The sequence below is a fragment of the Scylla paramamosain genome, chromosome 40 (assembly GCF_035594125.1).
Source record: "Scylla paramamosain isolate STU-SP2022 chromosome 40, ASM3559412v1, whole genome shotgun sequence".
NCBI classification, from domain to species: Eukaryota; Metazoa; Arthropoda; class Malacostraca; order Decapoda; family Portunidae; genus Scylla; species Scylla paramamosain.
Window position 1 is genome coordinate 4,006,256 of NC_087190.1, and position 26,340 is coordinate 4,032,595.

General features: G+C 39.6%; 1 protein-coding gene across 1 annotated transcript in view; it reads right to left on the reverse strand.

Moving 5' to 3' along the window:
* The window catches only part of LOC135092551 (uncharacterized), a 148,994-nt gene that overhangs the window by 75,056 nt on the left and 47,598 nt on the right, over nt 1-26,340 (reverse strand). Inside the window, exons 11-14 of the mRNA XM_063991167.1 lie at nt 18,317-18,492; nt 10,251-10,349; nt 6,122-6,221; nt 1,275-1,589 (exon numbers count right to left, since the gene is read on the reverse strand). Of these exons, the coding sequence (XP_063847237.1) occupies nt 1,275-1,589; nt 6,122-6,221; nt 10,251-10,349; nt 18,317-18,492 (690 nt within the window). The remainder of the gene's footprint in view (nt 1-1,274; nt 1,590-6,121; nt 6,222-10,250; nt 10,350-18,316; nt 18,493-26,340) is intronic.

Consider the following 26,340-nt stretch of genomic DNA (forward strand, 5'->3'; position numbering starts at 1 on the left):
AACTTTTTAATACTCAACAAAATATAGAAGAAGAATAGTAATGGATGGAATTACTAGTCTGTTGGGGCATAAAAATTGTTGAATAACTCACTGATGATAGGCATTATAAGGCAACCTAAACATCTGTCAGGACATAAGGTTCAACTTTTCTTGTAGAAGCATCACAACCTGTAGCACTCCTGGTATATGAATGACTAGAGTCACACAGAAATTTAGTCCCGAGTTTCTTCCACTGTAGAACATTCTTGATGTTTATGGCCCTGAGATAGGCAGAGGCATCACTATCTTCACTTTCACCACCATTATTGGCAATGGCAAAAGTATTGTAGTCAAGACATGCAAATAAGAATATATATGGGCATGTGTGAGCAGCTGGTGCAAACACAACACACTGGGTGGGAATCCCAGTGAGACTGTAGAAGCAGCAGGGGTTCTCTTGATAGAGAACACTTCTGACTAGCTGAGCAATGGTGACACACTATGAGTCCCAAGCTCCCAGTGACTGCCAGCCTGCTTCACAACACAAACCCCTCTGGTTCTAAGCTGATGTGTGGCTGAGCTCAGATGCAGCAGCTACAGATTATGAGTTGAGTTTCCTTGGTTCACAGGGATTTTTGAACATGTTGGATTGTGTTGTGACTGTCATAGCATTCAGGGAATATGGTGTTAATGTTGCAAAAAGACTGGCCCATAAACAGTCCAGGCCTGAATCCAATAGAAAATCTGTGAAGTACCATTAATAGAGTTGAGAGAGCAATTCATTACCAAAATTGAAGGTGGCAATAAAAAATGTGTGGGACAACATTTCTAGTGAAACTTTGCATAATTTGGTCAACATTGTCCCAAGCAGACTGAGAGATAATCAGGATGGGGGTAACACACAAAGTATGAATCTGGATAAGTGTGAACTCTCTTTTTGTTGAATGTGATCTTGATGCAACCTGAAAATCAATCCACACGACTGACTTGTGCCTACTTCTGTGACTCGTACTGTGCACAGCTCCCCTCGGTGGTATGGTGATGAACTATACTAACCACATCATTTCTGACTCAAGCTTTACTTACCAAAACTTATCACACTGGGAAAGAAAAGGTTATTAAAGAATCCTCCCAGCAGAGTAACAAGGACCATATAGCACTGCTAGGGTAACAGGGGAGTGCTGTCCTTCTCACCAAGAACTGATATAAACCAAGACAAAACCTGCAATCCTACAGCTGCAAGAAGACTGCACCTGGGCCCTGGTTTCTGGCAAGCAACAGTTCACTGCACTCACCTGCTGAACATTCTGTTGGGGTTGTTGTTGTTGTTGCTGTTGTTGTTGTTGCTGTTGCTGTTGTTGTTGTTGTTGTTGTTGTTGTTGTTGCTGCTGCTGCTGTTGCTGCTGTTGTTGTTGTTGCTGCTGTTGCTGTTGTTGCTGTTGCTGCTGTTGCTGTTGTTGTTGTTGCTGCTGCTGCTGCTGCTGAGTCTGCTGCTGTCCTTGAATCTGTTGCTGAGCTGGTTGCTGTGCTGAAGCCTGCTTGAGAAGTTCCACATCTTTTTTGTCACGACTGCCAGGCATGAAGGTGGAATAGGCTGCCTGGCCAGCCACCTGACAACCAAAATATCCATTAAGTTGTTGTTCATTTAATGTGTACAAACACATAGCTCCAGTCAACAGACACCACTACTACCACATACGTTCAACATATCTAGATTTAAAATCATTTGGAGCTATTACTGCCAGCAGGCGGCGAAGGTTATTTCAGATCCACACAATGACACGAATCATTTGTTGAATCTGGTCAAAACCTGAAGACATACATTAATGATCATAGACAATATTCTATATGAATAACTTCTGTAATACAGGTATGCTTCTGCACGTTACTTATAGGATAATGTATTCTTACACAGACAGTTGTTAAACTTATGTGTTTGGGTCTTGGAGTAATCGTTAAGTAACGCACACATCCTTTCTGACAGGTGTTCTAGATAGGTCTATCTACTTCTGTCTCTGCAGCAACATACATCCTCCCTGCACAAGTGTCCTCAGCAAAGTGTCCCTATTGTCCTCAGTTACTGACTGGGTTCCAACCCTGTCCATCATTATCCATTAGTGACGGTGATAAAAACATCCTTTCTGACAGGTGTTCTAGGTAGGTCTATCTACTTCTGTCTCTGCAGCAACATACATCCTCCCTGCACAAGTGCCCCTATTGTCCTCAGTTACTGACTGGGTTCCAACCCTGTCCATCGTTATCCATTAGCGATGGTGATAGCCTCATGTCATAACAAGCATCCTTCATCTCCTTACATCAACACTACCTCAACACCGACCATACAAGAAATTCGCTGACTTAGGACTTGTCTTGGTCCTCGCCCTCACCTCCAGGTCCTTTCCTTTCTCATTAACAAACTCACTTGTAAAACAACAACTTCTTTCACCCACTCAGCGGTAACAGGAGTCATTATTGCAAGGGAAGCAGCTGTAAGGATGACTTGGAAACAACTGACTCTTGTGGCTAGACACAGGAGAGCATAGTCAGGATTAAGAAGAGCACAGAGACTCTGCCTGGTAATCACTGGACAGGAATTAAATCAAGTCAATTGAGCTGCATGGGATGAGTTGCCTATGTCATCCCAAGTACACTAGGAAACAGCAAAATTAACTGAATGAAATCAGGACCCAAATGATTGCTGCCTCTCTAAAAAGTGCCTATCAAGGCTGTTCACCATCTCTAAAATTGTGTACTGTGTCTACATCTATGCTGTGTATACAATACATTATTAATCACCAACCATTTTACATCCTGCCCTATAAACAAAAGTGGCATTCCTTTTCACTCTATTACAAAATTCCAGGCAGTTTGTTAAAAATACATGGTACAGCTTATTTCCAAAAGCATTTTTATCATGTTCCTAACACTAGCTTTCCACTTCAAAATATTTCCAAAAGCATTTTTGTCATGTTCCTAACACTAACTTTCCACTTCAAAATAAAAGACTTTTCACCTTGTCATTCTACCTTTGTTTTTCTCTCTACATGACCAAGGTAATATAAAAGTACACTCAGCTCACAACACAAGGTACAGAGTTTGAATTCTGGGTCAGGCAGAGTCTTCTCTCATGTTACAGCCATCATTCGTGTAGCAATAAGATATAGGACACCTGCACATATTTCCCTTCTGGCACTAAATCCACAAATTATCAAATCAGAGAATGTTGAATCAACAAATGATGAAGGATGGCTGTACTCCTAAAGAAATTCACAGAGAGAGAGAGAGAGAGAGAGAGAGAGAGAGAGAGAGAGAGAGAGAGAGAGAGAGAGAGAGAGAGAGAGAGAGAGAGAGAGAGAGAGAGAGAGAGAGAGAGAGAGAGAGAGAGAGAGAGAGAGAGAGAGAGAGGGGATGATTATCACCAATTTCATCATCACTCTCCATCATGCCAGTCAAAAGGTGAATACTTGAAGCACCCTCATATCATTAGGAAATGTCCTGTTGTAAAGTTTGGGGCATAAACTAAAGCTGTGCCTCAGTGCTTATCTCACTTTGAGTTTGTGGCGAATGATTTCCTTCCAAGTTTCCACAGTTTACCTTCCTCAGATGTTAACAGGTACCCACCTCTCAACCAACCCAAAGAAATGATGAACAGCTGGCTGAGCTGCATGTTGACTATCCCAGCCCAGATTTGAATCAGGGCCCCACAGATCCATAGCCAGACACACCTGCTACTGCACCACAGAGGCTGTTGTGCTTAATAGTAGGTCACTATATTCAGTACTATGAATGTCACAAGTCTTTTGTGAACAAAATTGCATTCTTGTGTGATATAAGAATTAGATATTGGAATGACAATTTGAAAACTGGTGTGTTTGCAGGTGGCTTTCCATAAAGACACTTGACATTGGAGTGGAGACAATGGAGAGTAGACAATGAGCAAATAGGCTCTCTGCCATTCTCACATGCTGATGTGTGAAAGCTACTACCACAACTGAACAAAAGCAGCCTCCCCTCCTGTAAGGGCACCACCACTGCTTAACTGCCCTGTGGTTGTTACTGTCACATCCATGGAAGGATGGTAGTTCTACCACTCCTTCCCCAGGCCTATCCCCCACTTCTTCAGTAACCCCTTGTGTGTCATCATCTTTTCACCCAATCCTCTACATCATCAATGAGGATGGGTCATGGAGGCCACAAAGGCAGACAGGTCACAGCTGCACTCTTGAGTGACTGATGCTTCTTGCAGTTTGGTGCTAGATGATGTTCTGTCTCCACACACCTACTGACTTGCTGAGTCACCTGTTGCCCATCTCTCCTTCCTTTGGACTGCCATTCCTCTTGGTTGTGTTGTGCGCCCAGGTCATCACTCCCCTCTCACTATACAGAGAGATACTTGTTCCTAGAGAATGTTCGACATGCTGTGAGGTTTGTGGGCCCTTGGAAGGGCGTCTTTGATATTTTGTGACTGTCAATGTGTGTCTGAAGGAAGACTCTAGTGAAATGAAATCTGGATCTGACTGAAAAATAACTGCTGCAGCAGTCACAAACATAAAAAAAAAAAAAAAAAAAAAAAAAAATACAGAAAATGCTAAGGCATAAGGAGAATACATTAGATAGAATAATAAAAGGTACATATATGAATTATGGAAAGGCTGTTTGCTCACCAACTTCTGACTGGTGGGAAGGGTTCTCCACTGTTGATCAGCACAAGCTTGGGGGAGCCTGTGGATCCTGCATCTGAATGTTAGCTGGGGAGACAGCTCTGATGTATGATGCTTCCTGAAATGCAAGGCATCTTGCATCCTTGCATGTGTTAATATTTTATCATTTTCTTCCAGCACTCTTCTTTTAAAACAGGCTTGTGTTCTTGTCTTAGATGACTCCTGAGTGGTTGCAATTCAAGGTAGTGGGGACAGCCACCAAGACAGCTTCAAGGCTGTCATGCCGACATAGTCTGCTGGGAGGGTTTCACCATTCCATCTGTTACACGAGAACCTACAGATGACTTGCCGTTTCTTAAGTGTTTTATTGTCCATGCAGGGTATTCTTCAAAAGATGGCTTGTCCTTCTGATTTCATTACAAATGACAAAGTTGGGTCTTATTAGGAATGATTGGTTTCATGTTTCTTTTTATGATTTTCTTTGTGGCTCTTTTTTCTTTATATGCTGTAAAAACAGTAGCTCTGTAGTATAAGTTGATTTTTCCAATTTGTTCTTGGTTGTTGTTAATAGAAGTGCTTTACCAACTTGGCCTGACTAAGAAGATCCCAGAAAGCTGGTATAACAGAAAGGAATAAGCCTTGACTGCTTCCACATTAGCAGCAAGAGCTCTGCCTTATCATCAAGCATGACATGACAAAATGTAATAATGGAGATTCTGACTTCCTGAGGACTGTGATCACTGGTGATTCATCCTGGATTTAAGGGCATGACCCTGAAACCAAGGCTTGGTCATTACAATGGAAGACTCCATGGTCCCCAAGGCCAAAAAAAAAGTAAGACATACAAAACAAAATAAGTGATGTTGACTTTTTTGACTACTGCAGTATTGTACACCATGAATACACACCAGAAAGCCAAATTGTAACAATAGTATTGTGAGGCTCTCAGATTTCTTGATGCAGTTCAGCATAAGAAGCTGAATCTATAGGAATCCTGCAACTGACAGCTGTACCATGATGGTGCCCTGGCTTGTTCTCCACATGTGGTCCTGAAATTTTTTTACTAAGCGTTGAATTTGACACATTCAACAGGCTCCCTGTTCTCCAGCCTTGGCTTCTCATGATCTCAGAAGGTTTTATAAGCTGAAGATGTCATGGGAAGAGTCCTGACTTCGAAGTTACGAAGATACAACACATAATGCAATAGCATCATGTAAGCATTCCAGGGCAGGACTTCCAGAAGTCTTGCAGCAATGGAAAGACCGATGAACTAAGTGTATGGTGTCACAGGGAATCTACTTTGAGGAACATTAAAATTAGAACCCAAAAGTAACCCAATTTCTATTCCTTGGTTTAATGTCAGATAAAAAAGTATATACTATGAAATTAAACTCTATATTGGAAAGAAAACTGTTGGAAACATGTAAAGCAACTCGATCAAGTATGTATGCCACCACTGCTTGTTGAAAGATCATTCTTACCCTATGGGTGATTTTGACACTCTTCCTCCAGTCTTCGGTAAATATTTCCTTGAACTGTTGTATATATCGACACACTTGCTGTTGTGTTCCCAACTGAAACCTGCAATGCAAGGCTCTGTTAGTTCTCATTATCATATCTACATGAGAAAAGTGGGAAGAGGGATGAGGAAATGAGGCAAATGGTGAAGACATATATGGTTGTAACTGAAAAGAGACATGCATATAAGGAAAGGTAGGATACATGAAATATATAACAAAGTACAGCCATATGGTTTATGTGTGATGCAAAAGCAAGCACAGATGAGACACAATAGAAGATTAACAGAAAGCATTTACATGGATATCAAGAGATGATGAGTGTGAAATGGAACCAACATTAGGAAAACAAAATGATGAGAGTAGAGGATGGTAGGATGCTGACTGAGAAGGATGCTACTGGAAAGAAATGGGCACAGAATCTTGAGAATCTGTAGCATACAAGAAAGGACAGAGTGCCTGAGGTGGCTGCAGTAAAAATGGAGCAAAGAATTAATGTATTAGGAGAATTAAAGCCATGAAAGAAGTGCATAAGACAGTGAAGAAGATGAAAACAAGGAGAGGTGTAGGCCTGGATGAATGTGCCATCAGATGTGTGAAGAGTGGTGGTGGTGTGACTGCTGTTGACTGGTTGGTAAGCTAGTTGAAGTATGTTTCACAAGCAGCATGTTGCCAACTGACAGGATGAGTGCATGATGACTTTGCTTGTATTAGGGTAAGATTGTTATGAATGTGGTAATTTCAGAGGTAAATGTCATCAGAGTATTAAAAATAAAATAATGAAGAGAATCGGAGAAAATGCATAGGAGATTATTTGTAAAGAGCCATCTTGTTTTTAAAAGGAGTTGATTAGATCACATCTACTCAAAGAAAAGGGAATGAAAATTACTTAGCAAAAGGTAAATACATGTTTTCAGTATTTATGGACTTAAGGGCAATTTCACAGTCACTTGGTAGTGTTATCAACCTGGTAACAGGCATTAACACGATTTCTTAGTTGTTGTTTTTATCGTTTTGGTGATCCCCAACCCTGTAACAATCATAACAAGATGAAGACCTCTGATATGGTAATGTTGGTATGCTGGAGTGGTCTCATTTGACATAACAATTAACCATGCCAACACTAAAAAAAAAAAAAAAAAAAAAAAAACATGGAAATGTGTCACTGATGCCTTCAACTCACCATATCCATCTAGTATAATTAAGGCTGCATTTTGTGATTTGAATTCTTCCCTTTGAATATCTGACATTCACCAAACTGCTTCTGCCAACCACGCACATAATAAATCATCTATTTCTCTCTCCTTCATAGCTTTACACATGTACTGTTAGACTGAAATATCTCAGGTTTTATGGAAATAACCCTAGCCTTTTAATATTAAGACAGTGACTATATATATTTATTTCTGGGCAAAAATTGTATTTTTTTCTAATGATGATCTACACAATGAAATGATTAGCAATGAAATTAATGAACTGAATTAATATAAACCTAGTCAAACCAAACCTTGCCCTCAGATGGAAATGGCAATGTTATTTCAATATTATCCAATATTTCTCTTAGGTGATAAATTCCATACAATGTATGTGCATGTCAGAAATGACTACAGAAGTTTGACCATGAAGGGGTAGCAAATCAGATATGGATGAAAGGTAGGGAAGTTTTCATCACCTGGTGAAGTGAGTTCATGCTGCCATCTAGATTCTTCCTAAATTTTATCATATTACTGTTATGCTGTACAAAATGTTGCTGTATTGTTAAATATTTCTAATATATAACTTAGGAAATAATACAACCACAAGCAGATAAGAACTTGTGCTATTTACAAGAAATAAATGGATTGGTAAGCTCCACTGGGGAAGCCCAGTAGCTCCAAAGCCAGTGTTGCCAAAGGTTCCAATTTCTGGTAAGGATCGAAACAAACAATGCTGCAAAAAATTACTGTAAAATTGGATTTGTTGTTGGTGGTGGACATCATCACTCATTGGTAATGATCACAACAGAAAGTGACTGCGAAATCAGCAGTTGCAGTCTTTTTTTTTCTTCTATGATGCAAGAGAGGCATCACCCAAGGGGAAAAAAAAGTTTACCAGAAAAGGGATGAATAAATGGGAATACTGGCTAACTTTTGCATAAGCGAGGTGGTCAGAATAGGGATGAGAGAAAGTAGAAAGTCTTGAGCAGCAAGACCACAGGAGGAGGGGAGATGTGCAGTCAACAAGATCACAGAGCAGTTAAAATGAAAATAGTGATAGAAAATAGCAAGAGATACAACAGTGCCACAATGAGAGGGAGAGAGGCTGAAGATGTAGCAGAGTTAATAAGCCAAAATGCTTTTGATTGCACCCTAGACATGCTCTTTATAAATCATGCTTAACTATAAGCATTATAAACAACTGCACTATCTTCCAGTCAAAATTATTACTAGAATTATTAAAAGCCTCAGTCTCACAGTCCCTGTCTGGGAAGTAAACCACAGTGTCCCCAGACTGGGCTGTTTACTCAATGATGTCCTAATGCCTCCTCAAACTTCCTGTATATTATTTTCTGCAACATTCATAGCCTTAGATCTAATTTTTCAATGTGTGGAATATCGTCTCACTTCCTCCAAGCCTCATCTGTTATTCCTCACTAGAACACAACTGTCTCAGGTTACTGACAGCAGACCCTTCTTTGTTCCCTCCTACTTTCTTGGTTGCCACTTCTAAACCAAAGCTAGTTACTGCTTTTTATGTATATAATAATTTGACTTGTTTTCAGGTCCATACTCAGATTTTCTTTATTTTCTACCGTCTGACTGAGACTTCAGTGTTACTCTTCCTAAATTTATTTGTGCTGTAGATTTCTCATCCAACTCCTCAATTCCTAATTTCCTGACTATAGTCAGGAAATTAGGCATTGAGGAGGTCAGGTAGTTACCTGACCTCCAAAGTAGAGCACATCACAGTAATTAGAGACTTCAATGTTTACCACAATCTCTGGATATCATCTTCCACAAGTCAATCTGATGAAGAAGCCTTCAGTTCTGTTCTACTTACATTCCTGATTGGTTTTGATGCCTATCCAACATTCTTGATCTTTTCCTAACTTCCTGCCCTTCAGCTTATTTTGTCCAGCAGTTCTCTCCACTGAGTACTTGTTTCCGTACCCTGTCTTACTGCTCCAGAGCTGCCTGCAAAGCAGAGCTGCTTGTGGCACCATGCCTCTGCTGAAGGTGCCATCACATTAGCACTTATCCCATCAACATCAACAGTTTCTGTGATCTTATATACTTGTTCCATCATCTTTTCCATTTGCATCAGACTTCCTAAGTAAAAAAAATATAAAAAAATAAATAAAAATAAAAATAAATACTAATAAAATAAGATGAAATAAAATAAATAAATAAATAAAAAGAAAAAACAGATAGCATATAAATATTATAAAGAGTTATTTTTTTTGCATAACTTTTTTTTTCCCCACATCTAGGTTTCCCTGATGAATCAGGGCAAGGTTGGTGACTCCTAGCGAAGAACTCTGGTTTTGGCATTTGTGGATTGCTACCCTGAGTAATATCAGACCATGTCCAGGATTTAAAGCCAGGCACCATCTTAAGGAAAGCCAAACAGCATACATGTTGATTCCTCTCTAAACAGAGTAGACTCACTCACAATCAGTAATGGTGTCAAAGAATGCTGCCACAAAATAGATACACTCAAAACACATGTACATGCTGAGAAAGATAGGGCCCATCACATAACTACCTATAGACAGATGGAAGACCCAAGAAAAAAGCATTTCAACTACACTTTTAAAAAGAAAAGAAGTCACAGGAGGGCATAGCAAAATATCTATTTAGATTAGATATTTAGGAAAAGGGAATGGAAAACTGATAAAAGACTCTAACTGGAAAAATGATAGCCAAAACATGGTAATGCAATGCAGAGATAATGCAAACAAGGAACATTTATTACTGTGAGGATAAATCTGATAAAAGTAAATAAAGAGACATGTCCAAAAGAACAACTCAGTTTCTGAAATCAATGATTAATACAATTAGGTAAATATAACTATAAGAATAGAAAACATAAAAAGAAAAAGAAATCAACTTACTTGCAAGTAGAACCATTCTGTTTTCCTTCCTGGTAGTCCCGGTCAACATACAGCTCACCAAAGTACACCTCATCTGTCTTCCTTTGTGATATCGTCAGTCTGTAAGAAAAAAAAAAAAGTCAATAAGAATGTTATTGATACAACACAAATACATACCTTCATTCTGGTAACACACTGATTTGCCTAACTCAGAATTCACAAAGTTGCCACATTCCCTGTGCTTGTGTTGGTTGATTGCCTCTTTGTCCAGTGGCTCAGAGTATTGCCATGTCACTACTGTTTTGAACATTTCTGCTTTTCTGTTTTCACTGTTACTAACAATATTCTATGACACATCACTCATTTCCAGCTTTTCAACTTACAGCTACCCTCTTATATGAGCCAACTTATTCTTATAAGAGACAGGTGGTGAAGGGAACATGAGCTGAGGAATGTGTGCTTTATTCCTGATTAGTTTCACAGTTGCTTCTTCAGAGGTATATATATTCCTCTTAAGAAGCTATTGTGAACTAGCCGGGAATAAAGTATTAAATCCTCAGTCCTTGTTCCCTTCACCACCTACCTCTAATTTTTCAACGTCCTCAGATCAATCCTATAAATAAAAAAAAAGGTGTCAGACACAGAACAACTGCAGATCCATCCATCAACTGGATCATTGTGTGTGTGTGTGTGTGTGTGTGTGTGTGTGTGTGTGTGTGTGTGTGTGTGTGTGTGTGTGTGTGTGTATTTGCCTAGTTGTATTGTACAGGGCACAAGTCAAAGCTCATTTTGTCCTCTCTCCATAACCATATTTATCCAGTTTCTCTTTAAACATGTGTACACTGTTTGCCACAACCACCTCTTCCTTCAAATCATTCCAGATTTCAATAGTTTGATACTGGAAGCTGTATTTCTTGATGATGCTTGAACATCCACTCTTCTTTATTTTCTCCCCATGCCCCTTCATCTGTGTCTCTCCCTCCTCGATCTGTGGTACTAAGTCATTTCTGTCTATTCTTTCTATGTTGTTTTACTAATTTGTACATTGTTATCAGGTCTCCTCTTTCTCTTCTCTCTTGTAGTGTTGATAACCTCATCTCTTCAAGTCTTTCTTCATAGCTTAAGTCTTTCAATTCTGGTACCATCTTTGTTGCTATCCTCTGCATTCTTTCCAGTTTCTGTATATCTTTTTTTCTATGTGGAGCCCAAATTACTGCTGCATATTCCAATTTAGGTTGTATCATGCTTGTTATAATTTTCTCCACCATTTCTTTATCTAAATAGTTAAAAGCCACCCTAATATTTGTCAATAAAGCTGTATGTAGAGCCAAATATTTTGTTTATGTGCCTTTCAGGTGATAGTGTGTCCTGCATCATTGATCCCAAATCTTTTTCTTCATTACTTTTCTTTATTTCTCCTCCCATTTTGTACCTGCATCAAGGTCTCTTTACTTTTCCTATTTCCAACATGTGGCATTTTCTGGTGTTAAATTCTAGTTTCCATCTTTGGAAACTAGAAACTAGTATCCTTTTGTAACTCCTTGCATTCATTTTCATCCTTTATTATTTTCATTATTTTTGCATCATCAGCAAGCAGTTTTATATAACTATTTAGATTCTCTGTCATATCATTTACATATATTTGAAACATTGAGTGACAGCACAGATCCTTGCGGTACCCCACTCGTCACTGCGCCAACATGATTTAGTGTCTCTAATTACTGTTCTCATTTCCCTCCCTTGTAAATAATCATCCACCCATCTCAATGTTGCTCCCTTTAGTCCTCCTCCATTCTCAAGCTTCCACGTCAGGCTTTTGTGGGGAATTTTATCGAATGCTTTTTTGAGATCCAGGTATATCACATCAACCCATCCGTCCCTCTCTTGCACTCCATCTATTACTCTTGTATAGAAGCTCAGTATATTAATGACACAAGATCTCCCTTTCTTGAATCCAAATTGCTTTTCTGTAATTATCTTTTCATCTTCTAGATATTCCATACATCTATCTTTCATTACTATTTTACAAAGCTTGCTTACAATACTTGTTAGTGACATCGGTCTATAACTGAGTTGTGGCGTGTAACAAGGGTCCAATGCGTCACCCCCCATGAAAACAGTTTTATTGCACATAACACTAGTTTAACCTGTCCTCTATGCGCTGGGATTGAATGTAAGACCCTTGTTACAGTGGAAGTAAGGTTGATAGCCCCTATAAAAAAAAATCTATTTTCAACCTTCCTGATAGGCACAGCTGCTGACCCAGGCAGGGGTCGAGAGAGAAGGGCACAATATCCGATAGCAGTGAGTGGGCAAGCGAGCCAGTTTTAGTGGTCGAGAGAGAAGAGTCCAATATCCTGTAGCATGGGTGGGTAAGACATTGGCAGGAGTGTGATGTCACACGTTGTGAGGGTGTATGGAGGAGCATGATGATGATGATGATGATGATGATGATGATGATGATGATGATGATGATGATGATAATAATAATAATAATAATAATAATAATAATAATAATAATAATAATGTTATCATTGATCATGTTTTTACACTATTATTATTATTATTATTATTATTATTACTATTATTATTACTATTATTATTATTATTATTATCGATACTAATATGTACCACCTTTTTTTAACAAATAGTGCCAGAAAATGAGGTCGAAGTTCAGTAATAACTGATAAATAAACTGAGAATTTAAAATTATTTATTTATTCTTTAATAAGAATTGACATACATAATTTTACTGAAATTACTAAAGCATTTAAAAAATCAGAAATAATGCATTTCAAGCTCCTTTTTGATACATAAATGAATGCAGTATCTCAAAACTTAGAAGAGTTACAGTGATTTGCATATCACTGAACTTTAACCCCATTTTCTGCCATTTTTTCTTTATCTGGAACATTGGACCTTGCTACACACCACCACTCAATTAATGGTTCCATTTTATTGTATATTGGCACTCTCAACGAGCTATCAATTATATCCCATATGGGTTCTTTCATTTGTTCTCTGCATTCTTTTAATATCCATCCATTTACCTGATCTGGTCCCATAGCTTTCATAACATTCAGCTCTTCCAGCAGTTTCTTGATTTCTTTTCTCTTTACTTGTATCTCCTGTATTCCCTCATTCTGTGATACCACTTTCAGTGCCACAAAGATTGAAAACTCTCATTCATTAGTGCACTCATCTCCTCAGTAGTTTCATAAATTCTTCCTTCCCTTTTTACCTTGTTTATGCCATCCTCATCTTTCATTTTCCTATTTATATATCTGTAGACGAGTTTGGGTTCTTCCTTTCATTTTCTTACTATGTCACTTTCAAAGTTTCCTTCTTCTTCTCTTCTTATTTTACTATAGTCATGCCTTGCCTTTCTGTATTCTTTAGTATTTCTGTTCAATTGTCTCATCATCTTCTTCCATGACCTGTCTTTTTTTTCCTTTTTGCTTCTACATACCTGGCATTTTACTATTCATACTTCACAGGTTTCACTTTATAACTTGCCACAAACTGTTGCGCCCCCTCTCTATACTTGCTCAAAAATATCTCATATTTTTCTTGCACTACTTTACCTTCAAATAGCTCTTTCCAGTTAACTTTTCCATAGAATTTATTAAGTTGTGCAAGTTTGCATTAGCATACTTCGGTCTACCATTTCTGTACTGTTCTTTCTTGTGCAACACTTTTTCCTCCTGTGGTACTATTTCTATTATCACATGATCACTTCTTCCTAGTGGAGTTAGACAATGTATACTTGGTCTACTTTCTGAGGTTTTTGTAAACACTAAGTCCAACTGTGTTGGTTCTTCTCTGCATCTCACAGGCTCATTCATCCACTGTCTCATTGTATTCACCATCATGGTATGCATAAGTTTTTCGCTCCATGACCCGACATTTTCTTTCACTTCCATCTCCTCCCTGTTAATTCCTTTAAAATCGCCTTCTAAGAGCACTTTGTTACTTTTCCTTATCATTTCCTCTATACTATTTCTTGTTGCTAGTTGCATCCTTTTAAATCTACTGGTCTTCCATACATTAGTTTTTGGTGGTATGTATGTCACAATGATTTTCCTTTTTTCACTCCCTTTGATCTTAATCACAACACTCAATGTTTCCATCATTCCATCACCATATTCCACTTCTTCAACAACAATATCCTCTTTTACCAGTATCATCACTCCTCCTCCCTTTCCTTTTCTGTCTCTCCTCCATGTCCTATATCATTCCTTTGCAAATCCCAATTTTATTTCCTTTTTTTAGTTTGGTTTCTGTTAAACATACCACATCTGATTTATTGTTTGGTTAGTCTTTAAGTTCCAGTAGGCTTGACACCAAACCATCTATGTTAGTATACATAATCTTAAAACTTCTGCTTGGTGATCTTGCGTGGCATCTTTGTGCCACCATTTCCTCGCTTTCATGTCCACAACTTTCCAGGTGAATCTTTTTCCTCGTTCCTGTGTTCCATCCTTGTTTTTTAACTGGGTCTCTACTCTTAACTCTCAATTCATTTGTCTCTTCTTCGTTCATGTCTCTTTTTATCCATATTTCCTTCATTCCTTCTACTTTTGCCAATTTTCGTGTTCTTTGCAAGATGTGTTCTGCTGCTGTTTGTGACATGAATCTTATTTTCATTGGTCTTGTTCCATTTTCTTCATACTTTCCAATCCTATAAACATCTTCAATTTATTCAATTATCCCTTTTCCTTCCTTTGCCACTTCTGCTATAATTTCCTCAGCCCTTTTCACTTTTTCTTTCTCTCTATTTTCATGGGCAGGTTCTTCTCTTTAACTCCAAATACCACCACACATATCTTTCTCTGTACCATGTCTCTCACAAGATTACTTTTTTCCGTTATTATTTTAATCATTTTCTTTTCCATATCCTTACTGTGTTCCTGTTGCTGTTGCCTTATTATCTCCTCCATCTTGACCTTTTGTTGTTATTCTTTCTCTTCTTTCCAACTTTTGACTTCCTCTGTCACCAACTCCTTCACTTCTCCAACCCTAACCACTCTTGCAAAGTTTTCTTTAACTCTTTGTTTTCTTCCTTGAGTTTCTTAATTTCTTCACAGTACTTCTTGTTTAACTTCAGTTTTTGTCACCTCTTCTCCCACTTTGTTTTCTTTTTCTCTTTCCACCTCTCTCTTTTTCATCTCTAATATATTACTAGATATCTTTTTTATATTGTCACCATCCACTCCTCTTTCTTCTTTCCATGCCTTTATCATCGTTGTTAAGCTACATATTTCTTCTCATATTTTTACATTGTCTTCTTCAGTTTTCCACATTTGTTTATTTATTTGTGCTACACTGAGGTCCTCTTCCTTGAAGCTCTCAAAAATATTGGGGTTTGTGCCAGTTGCCATCTTCCCTTTTGATATCACTGACCACCAATGTTTACTTTGTATCACTCTCTCATTTCTCCCTTTCGGCCACTCCTCTAACACTTCCCTTCCAATGCACCCACACCTCGCACAAGACCCTATTATGGAGACAGGACTCAAAAGTTTAGTCCTCCCCTGCACAAGCAAACCTAGGTAGATCCTTGCAGCTGCTGTGAATGCATCCAATCAGCTAGGTGGTGTGGGTGGGTGGGTGGGTGGATGGGTGTGTGTGTGTGCGTGTGTGTGTGTTCGTGTGTGTGTGTGTGTGTGTTCATCTAGTTGTATTTACCTTGTTGTGACATACAGGAATGGTTTTGTTTATACTGTTCTGTCTCCACAGCAACTAGCATACAATTTTTTCCTATAGTCATGAATACCTCTTGCATAGACCACTCATTCATTCAAATCTTTCCAGATCATGTGCTTCTGTAGGGAAAATATGTACTTCTTGATACCTCTCCTTTAAGTGATCTTAAGCTATTTTTTGTCCCCTTGTGTCCATATACAAGTCCTCTCTATTTGATTATTCAAATCCATTACTATGAACACAACAATTAAGTCTTCTCTTTCCTTCCTTGTTTCAATCTTCATAAGAAGGGTCTCTCAAACTGGGTACATTTTAGTTGCTGCTCTCTACCTTTCCAATTTCTTCATACACTTTTTTTCATGAGGTGACCATATTATTGCTGCATATTTGAGTCTTGGATGTATCTTCTTTACTTTTTGATAAATAAGTAAATGCCACTAATGTCCCTTGATAGAATGAGAATTTTCCTGTTATTTTGTTTACATGTTTCTCTAGTGATGGTTTCTCTCAGAAGTATCACTCCAAGGTCCTTTTCCTCAATAACTTTGCTGATACTTTCCTTTCCCATTTTGTAATTATACTTTCTAAAGTTAAATTTAAATTCCTTTTGCCATTTACAACACTATTTCCATATAGAAATAAAAAGGGAATCATGATATTACTGTAAATGGCAAAGATAATTTAAATTTAACTTTAGAAAGTGTAGAGAGAATTTAGAAAAAAGTGGGAGAAGTAAGCACAAGTATGATTACAAAATTGGAAATGAAAGTATTAGCAAAGTTACTGAATCTCTTCCTTGTATATTCTGTCCACAAATTTTGTGTTCTCCCTCTCTTCAATTTATTTTAAGCAGTATCTCTTTCTTTTTGATACTTCACATCTATTAAACCAATCCTTATGTCCAGCTTCTATGCCACTCACTTTTGATTCATATCTTTGAACTCCTTTGCTATACATTTCAACAAACTCTTCCTGTGTGTGTGTGTGTGTGTGTATTTACCTGATGGTGCTTTTCAGGAAAAGAGCTATGTTCATACTGTCCCATCTCCATATCTTTTAATATTTTAGCCCTGAATCCATGTATACTTCTTGCATTTACTATCTCCTTAACCAGACTGTTCCATACATCAATACTTCTATATGGGAAACTATACTGTTTGACATCTCTTTTATAAGCACTCTTCTTCATGTTCTCTAGTATCACATGTGTCCCAAACCACCAAGTCACTCTGTTCCATCTCCTCCGCCTTCTCATACTCTTTACATATTGCAATCAAGTTTCCCCTTTCTCTCCTTTTTTCACTTGCCAATCTCTCTTAATATGACAAGTCCCTGATACTTGGTACCATCTTTGTTGTTGCTCTCTCAACTCTCCCCAACTTCCTTATGTGTATGGTTGTCTCTGTCTGTGAGTATTTACCAATTTATATTTACCTAGTTGTATTTTATGGGAAAAAGAGGTCTGCTCATGCTGTCCAATCTCCATATCTTTTAATACCTAACTTAGCTCTGAATCCATGTATACTTTTTGCATTTATTATCTCCTTATCCAGAGTATTCCATGCATCTATACTTCAGTGTGTGTGTGTGTGTGTGTGTGTGTGTGTGTGTGTGTGTGTGTGTGTGTGTGTGTGTGTGTGTGTGTGTGTGCATTTACCTAGTTGTCAGATAAAGTTAAGTAAAGTTGGGGCATATGCTACAATTGCATGTGACTTTAGTGTTCATCTCCATCTTGTTAGCTGTGGAGCCTGTGGTGATGATACTCCCCACGTTGGCACACATGGCCACAGTGACATCCAAGTTCCTACAGTTTACCTTCCCCTGGTTTTTCAAGGTAGTCATTTGTGACATACAGGAAAAGAGTAGTGTTAGTACTATAACTGCCTCTCCAGAGAATGGTCTCCCAAACTTTTAACATTTATTTGAGAGAGAGAGAGAGAGAGAGAGAGAGAGAGAGAGAGAGAGAGAGAGAGAGAGAGAGAGAGAGAGAGAGAGAGAGAGAGAGAGAGAGAGAGAGAGAGAGAGAGAGAGAGACAGAGAAAGAAAGAGAGAGAGAGAGAGAGAGAGAGAGAGAGAGAGAGAGAGAGAGAGAGAGAGAGAGAGAGAGAGAGAGAGAGAGAGAGAGAGAGAGAGAGAGAGAGAGAGAGAGAGAGAGAGAGAGAGACAGAGACAGAGAGAGAGAGAGAGAGAGAGAGAGAGAGAGAGAGAGAGAGAGAGAGAGAGAGACAGAGAGAGAGAGAGAGAGAGAGAGAGAGAGAGAGAGAGAGAGAGAGAGAGAGAGAGAGAGAGAGAGACAGAGAGAGACAGAGAGAGAGAGAGAGAGAGAGAGAGAGAGAGAGAGAGAGAGAGAGAGAGAGAGAGAGAGAGAGAGAGAGGCTTACTTGGTGTGGTATATCCTGCCCTGGGCCCGTTCAGTCTCCAGCACCAGCTCCTCAATGAACACGAGGGAGTTGTCTGTGGTGTAGCTTGGACGCTCATACATACGGGCTACTTTGGGAACGTCAATGCTTTCTGGAACACTCAGCTCTGGGATGCTGTCCATTGATATAGGGATCAGCTGGATGTAAAGAAGAAATAAAATAATAAATTCCTTAATTCTTAATATTTTTTCTTTTTAGTGGGACATTAAAGCAGTTTAAGTCTCAAATTTATCATCTCAAAGATTCTGTCACAGCCAGACACTGATGCATCTCTAAGAGGTTTGCCTCAGCAGTGTGTCATTTGCCCCTCGCCAATATACCAAATTACTGCCACTCATTATGCCAAGAGCAACAAAAAGAAAGAAATAAAGATCCTAAAGGACCAAATGGATAACCCAAAATTGGAGAGTAAATGTTATGAAGCCTTCCTCTTCAAAGAGTTCAAATCATAGATATGGGGAAATGCAGAAACAAGCAGGGAGTTCCAGAGTTTACCAGAAAATGGAACAAAAGATTGAGAGTTGGACAGAACAGGGGGAGAGAGAAAGTAGGGTTGTGGAATGAGGCTCCAGGAAGGAAGGAATGCAGTCAGCAAGATCTGAAAAATGACATTTTTCCTAGTATGACATGCCTGGCAGATGTATGAAATATTCCTATCCTTTCCACCAAGTCATACAAGGTTCTCAGTAAGGAATGGTGGATAAGGGCAACAAAAAAAATAAATAAATAAATAAAATAAATAAATAAATAAATAAATAAAAATGCTTATTATTGCTATCTCAAAACTTCAATAGAAAATATTCCACTCTGGTTGGCCAATTCATTTCCAGAATTATCTTGATACTCCATTCTTGAAAATGTCATAAGAAGTTATAGGAAAGAATAACAACAGAATTAAGCAGATTGTTTCAGAAACTGTCAATGAATGGAATGAGAGGGAAAGTTGCTTTGATGAGCATGAGGTGGAGGAAATAAATGTCAGTCAACTGGAGAAAATACAGATGTCAGTACAAAGTGGGAAAATCATTAGAGGGACTGGATGTGAGAAAAGCACAGGAACCACATGAAGTTTCAAACAGAATATTAAAGGAATGCAGGAAACAATTAGCAAACAAAATATTCACAGTGTCACAGTTTGAGGTTTAAGGAATAGTATTCTCCTGTCAATACTGATGCGGATTACACACCTGAATGTTGTGAATGTGTAACTGAACACAATCAAGTGCATGCTATGGAAATTAATTATCTGAGAAGGATGCGTGGCATGACAAGATAGCCTCTTGTCTACTGCCTCTAGGAGGAGGCAGTAGACACCTGCCGAAACGATAATTACTCCCAGTGAGGTCTAAAGCACTGCTCAGGGGGTGCTGTGAACTTATCATTAAAACCAGCTGTGACCTCACTGAACGTTTCCCTTTGTGTCTCACAACACAAGGGGGCAGTCACAGCCTGCCCTTTAAAGACAACTCTCTTCCTCCTCACAAAACTACAAGCACCTAATAACACACACACCCTTCACCCAAAAATTTTAAAATCATCATGGCGACTCCTACACCAGCCTCGGAGTCCCCATCTGGGGAGGGGACCATAAATGTCCCCAGGTCGGACTGCCTTTCTGTCGATGACCCTAAGTGTCTTGACACCCCCCTCAACCTTTTCTTCATTCACTTCTGCAACATTCGCGGTCTAAGATCTAATTTTCAATCTGTAGAACACCACCTCTCCTCTTCTAAACCTCATCTTCTTTTCCTCACTGAAACTCAGGTGTCTGAGGCAACTGACAGTAGCCCCTTTTCTGTTCCCTCCTACTTTCTCTATCCTCATTTTCAATCCAAAGCTGGATGCTGCGTTTATGTGCGCAATGACTTAACCTGCTCTCGTGCCCACGCTCTTGAATCTTCCGAGTTTTCCACCATCTGGCTACGACTACAGAGTCACTTTCATACTAAATTTATCTGTGCTGTATACCTCTCTCCTAACTCCTCTTACTATAAGAAATTCTTTGACTACTTAACTTCCAAAGTGGAGCACATTCTGACCCTCTTCCCTTTTGCAGAGATCTCCATTCTTGGAGACTTCAATGTTCACCACCAGCTTTGGCTTTCCTCTCCCTTCACTGACCATCCTGGTGAACTAGCCTACAACTTTGCTATCCTCCATGACCTAGAGCAATTGGTGCAACACCCTACTCGTATTCCTGACCGTCTTGGAGATACGCCCAACATTCTTGACCTTTTCCTGACCTCTAATCCTTCTGCTTATGCTGTCACCCTTTCTTCTCCGTTGGGCTCCTCCGATCACAATCTCATATCTTTATCTTGTCCTATCACTCCAATCCCTCCTCAGGATCCCCCTAAGCGAAGGTGCCTCTGGCGTTTTGCCTCTGCTAGTTGGGGGGACCTGAGGAGGTATTTTGCTGATTTTCCTTGGAATGACTACTGCTTCCGTGTCAGAGACCCATCTTTGTGTGCTGAGCGCATAACAGAGGTGATAGTGTCTGGCATGGAGGCGTACATTCCTCACTCTTTTTCTCGTCCTAAACCTTCTAAACCTTGGTTTAACACAGCTTGTTCTCGTGCTATACATGATAGAGAGGTGGCCCACAAAAGGTACTTAAGCCTTCCATCACCAGAATTTCATGCACTTTATATTTCTGCCTGGAACCATGCCAAGTCTGTTCTCCAACTAGCCAAAAACTCCTTCATTAACAGAAAATGTCAAAACCTTTCAAGATCTAACTCCCCTCGTGATTTCTGGCATCTAGCCAAAAATATCTCCAATAACTTTGCTTCTTCTTCTTTCCCTCCTCTACTTCAACCAGATGGCACCACTGCTATCACATCTATTTCTAAAGCTGAACTCTTTGCTCAAACCTTTGCAAGGTGCAAGCCTCCATGCTTGCACCTTGCCTAGTCAAACTCTTTCAGCTCTGTCTGTCAACATCTACCTTTCCTTCTTGCTGGAAGTTTGCCTACATTCAACCTGTTCCTAAAAAGGGTGACCGCTCTAATCCCTCAAACTACCATCCTATTGCTTTAATTTTCTGCTTATCTAAAGTTTTTGAATCTATCCTCAACAGAAAGATTCTTAAACATCTATTACTTCACAACCTTCTATCTGATCGCCAGTATGGGTTTCATCAAGGCCGCTCTACTGGTGATCTTCTGGCTTTCCTTACTGAGTCTTGGTCATCCTCTTTTAGAGATTTTGGTGAAACTTTTGCTGTTGCCTTGGACATATCAAAAGCCTTTGATAGAGTCTGGCACAAAGCTTTGATTTCCAAACTACCCTCCTACGGTTTCTATCCTTCTCTCTGTAACTTCATCTCAAGTTTCCTTTCTGATCTTTCTATTGCTGCTGTGGTAGACGGTCACTGTTCTTCTCCTAAATCTATTAACAGTGGTGTTCCTCAGGGTTCTGTCCTGTCACCCACTCTCTTCTTATTATTCATTAATGATCTTCTAAACCAAACTTCTTGTCCTATCCACTCCTACGCTGATGATACCACCCTGCACTTTTCCACGTCTTTTCATAGACGTCCAACCCTTCAGGAGGTAAACATATCACACAGGGAAGCCACAGAACGCCTGACTTCTGATCTTTCTAAAATTTCTGATTGGCGCAGAGCAAACTTGGTATTGTTCAATGCCTCAAAAACTCAATTCCTCCATCTATCAACTCAACACAACCTTCCAGACAACTATCCCCTCTTCTTCAATGACACTCAACTGTCCCCCTCTTCTACACTGAACATCCTCAGTCTGTCCTTTACTTATAATCTGAACTGGAAACTTCACATCTCATCTCTAGCTAAAACAGCTTCTATGAAGTTAGGTGTTCTGAGACGTCTCCGCCAGTTTTTCTCACCCCCCCAGCTGCTAACTCTGTACAAGGGCCTTATCTGTCCATGTATGGAGTATGCTTCACATGTCTGGGGGGGTTCCACTCATACTGCTCTTCTAGACAGGGTGGAATCAAAAGCTTTTCGTCTCATCAACTCCTCTCCTCTAACTGACTGTTTTCAGCCTCTCTCTCACTGCCGCAATGTTGCATATCTAGCTGTCTTCTACCACTATTTTCATGCTAACTGCTCTTCTGATCTTGCTAACTGCATGCCTCCCCTCCTTCCGCGGCCTCGCTGCACAAGACTTTCTTCTTTCTCTCACCCCTATTCTGTCCACCTCTCTAATGCAAGAGTTAACCAGTATTCTCAATCATTCATCCCTTTCTCTGGTAAACTCTGGAACTCCTTGCCTGCTTCTGTATTTCCACCTCCCTATGATTTGAATTCCTTCAAGAGGGAGGTTTCAAGAGACTTATCCACCAATTTTTGACCACTGCTTTGACCCTTTTATGGAACTGGCATTTCAGTGGGCATTTTTTTTATTAGATTTTTGTTGCCCTTGGCCAGTATCCTTCCTACATAAAAAAAAAAAAAAAAAAAAAAAAAAAGGGTGAGAGCAACGGAAGCGTGTATGAGAGGTGTGGTATGAGCATTTGTGAGTGGTAAAAACAGTGGACTGGTGAACTGAGATGGTATGGTCATACTGAGAGGATGAAGAGCAAAAGATTTCTAAAGGAAGTATATGTGAGCAAAGTTGAAGGTGCTGATAGAAGAGGAAGGCTACTTGGAAAGTGGAAAGATCAGGTAAAGGAGTACATGTGTGAAAGATGTGTTAGTAGAGGCCAGGTGTGGTATTAATAAAGATTCTTAGCCTTCTGCTTTGACTCATGCTTATCTCCTAATCATGCTTAAGGCTGGGCTGAGTGTAAAACTCAAGCCCCAGTATGAAATGAAGAAAGGGCAAAACAGCAAATGCTTATATTTCTTAATTTGCATCAATAATCTTTTTAAATTTGGGGGATTAAATAACAAAAAATAACAATTTATCTTCAATTTCATAAGGATATGAGTGCAGGATGGTATATTTTTTATAAGCAAATTAGACCCCTGCAAAGCATAAGTATTTTGTTTCAGTGTTTATGAACATGAGCCAGCATGGCCATGTTGTTCCCACTCAGCAGGTCCCCTTTTTCTGTCCTTTTTCCATACTATGGAGGAGATGATGACCCCCAAGGCCAAAAAAGCATAAAGGAAAACCAGCTGAACCAATAATGAGACTTTCATTCCTTGTCCACTTAGTATATGAGGAAAGTAGTAGCCTGAAGGACTTCACTCACTCAGCAGCATAAAAAAGCTGCATGGGCCTTTATTACTAAGAAGGAAATGAGACACAGTAACAACAGGACACAAGAAGGCCCAAGGTCATCATTGCTGCAGAGCTGCATTTCCAACTGGCTAATTAGCACTAATTATTACTTTTTTTTTTATGTAGGAGGAACACCGGCCAAGAGAAAAAAAAAAAAAAAAAAAAAAAAAACACTGAGAGGATGGTCCCCGAGTAGGGTCTCAAGTGGTGGTCAAAAATTGAAGGATAAATGTCTTGAAACTTTTCTCTTGAAGGAGTTTAAGTCATAGGAAGGTGGAAATACAGAAGGAGGCAGGAAGTTCCAGAGTTTACCAGAAAAGGGATGAATGATTGAGAATACTGGTTAACTCTTGCATTAGAGAGGTGGACAGAATAGGGGTGAGAGAAAGAAGAAAGTCTTGTGCAGCGAGACTGTGGAAGGAGGGGAGGCATGCAGTTAGCAAGATCAGAAGAGCAGTTAGCATGAAAACAATGGTAGAAGATGGCATGAGATGCAACATTGCGGTGATGAGAAAGAGGCTGAAGACAGTCAGTTAAAGGAAAGGAGTTGATGAGACAAAAAGCTTTTGATTCCACTGTCTAAGAGAGTGGTATGAGTGGAACCTCTGCAGGCATGTGAAGCATACTCCATACATGGACAGATAAGGCCCTTGTACGGAGTTAGCAGTTGTGGGGGGTTAGAAAAACTGGTGGAGATGTCTCAGAATCCCTAACTTCATAGATGCTGTTTTAGATAAAGATAAGATGTGAAGTATCCAGTTTAGATTATAAGAAAAGGACAAACCGAGGATGTTCAGAGTAGAAGAGGGGGACAGTTGAGTGTCACTGAAGAAGAGGGGACAGTTGTCTGGAAGGTTGTGTCAAGTTAATGGATGGAAGAACTGAGTTTTGAGCCATTAACAATACCAAGTTTGCTCTGCCCCAATCAGAAATTTTAGAGAGATCAGAAGTCAGGCATTCTGTGGCTTCCCTGCATGAAATGTTTACTTCCTGAAGGGTTGGACATCTATGAAGAGACGTGGAATAATGCAGGGTGGTATCATCGGCATAGGAGTGGATATGGCAAGAAATTTGGTTAAGAACAACATTGATGAATAATAGGAAGAGAGTGGGTGGCAGGACAGAACCCTGAGGAACACCTATGTTAATAGATTTAGGAGAAGAACAGTGACCGTCTACCACAGCAGAAAATAAAATTGTCAGAAAGGAAACCTGAGATGAAATTACAGAGAGAACGATAGAAGCCATAGGAGGGTAGTTTGGGAATCTAAGCTTTGTGCTAGATTCTATCAAAAGCTTTTGATATGTCTAAGGCAATAGCAAAAGTTTCACCAAAATCTCTAAAAGAGGATAATCAAGACTCAGTAAGGAAAGCCAGAAGATCACCAGTCGAACGGCCTTGACAGAACCCATACTGGCAATCAGATAGAAGGTTGTGAAGTGATAGATGTTTAAGAATCTTCCTGTTGAGGATAGATTCAAAAACTTTTGATAGGCAGGAAATTAAACCAATAGGACAATAGTTTGAGGGATTAGAATGGTCACCAGCAAGGAAAGGTAGATGTTGACAGACAGAGCTGAAAGAGTTTGACTAGGTAAGGTGCAAGCATGGAGGTGCAGTTTTGGAGAATAATTGGAGGGATCCCATAAACATTCTGAGGGTTTAGGCCAGTGGGGGCATGAAAAACATCATTGCAAAAAATTTTAATAGGTAGCATGAAGTAGTCAGAGGGTGGAGGAGAGGGAGGAACGTGCCCTGAATCATCCAAGGTAGAGTTTTTTAGCAAAGAGTTCAGCTTTAGAGATAGATGTGATAGCAGTGGTGCCATCTGCTTCAAATAAAGGAGGGAAAGAAGAAGCAAAGTTATTGGAGATATTTTTGGCTAGATGCCAGAAGTCACAAGGGGAGTTAGATCTTGAAAGATTTTGACACTTTTTATTAATGAAAGAGTTTTTGGCTAGTTGGAGAACAGACTTGGCATGGTTCCGGGCAGAAATATAAAGTGCATGAGATTCTGGTGATGGAAGGTTCAAGTACCTTTTGTGGGCCACCCCTCTATCATGTATAGCAGGAAAACAGGCCGTGTTTAAACCAAGGTTTGGAAGGTTTAGGTCGAGAAAAAAGAATGAGGAATGTATGCCTCCATGCCAGACACTATCACCTTTGTTATGCACTCGGCACACAGAGATGGGTCTCTGTCATGGAAGCAGTAGTCATTCCAGGGAAAATCAGCAAAATACCTCCTCAGGTCCTCCCAACTACCAAGAGGTAAAATGCCAGAGGCACCTCTGCTTTGGGGGATCCTGAGGAGGGATTGGAGTGATAGGACAAGATACAGATATGAGATTGTGATCAGAGGAGCCCAATGGAGAAGAGAGGGTGACAACATAAGCAAAAGAATTAGAGGTTAGCATAAGTGCATCACTCCTTCCTGTGGGGGTCTCCAAGGCATCTCATGCTAAATCTGTCACAAATAACATTCCTGCAGATCTAGTCTATACATGTCCAACAGTTCAATGTCATTCAGGTCATCGAGAACATCCTTATGGGGTTGATAATTCTTGAGGTGGCAGGCTTGGGCTCGATGGTTGGCCATTTTTTGCTTGCTTAGACTATGCTTAGCTTAAAGCAGGTTGAACAACCTCTGGACTAGTCTTAACTTTTCAGTGCTGTACACACTAGGCTCAGTGTGATTTGCTAAGTTAAAAATGTCACCAAGCATAACATTTTGGATGAGTGCTCTCTATTTAAGAATCTTTGTTAATACTACTCCA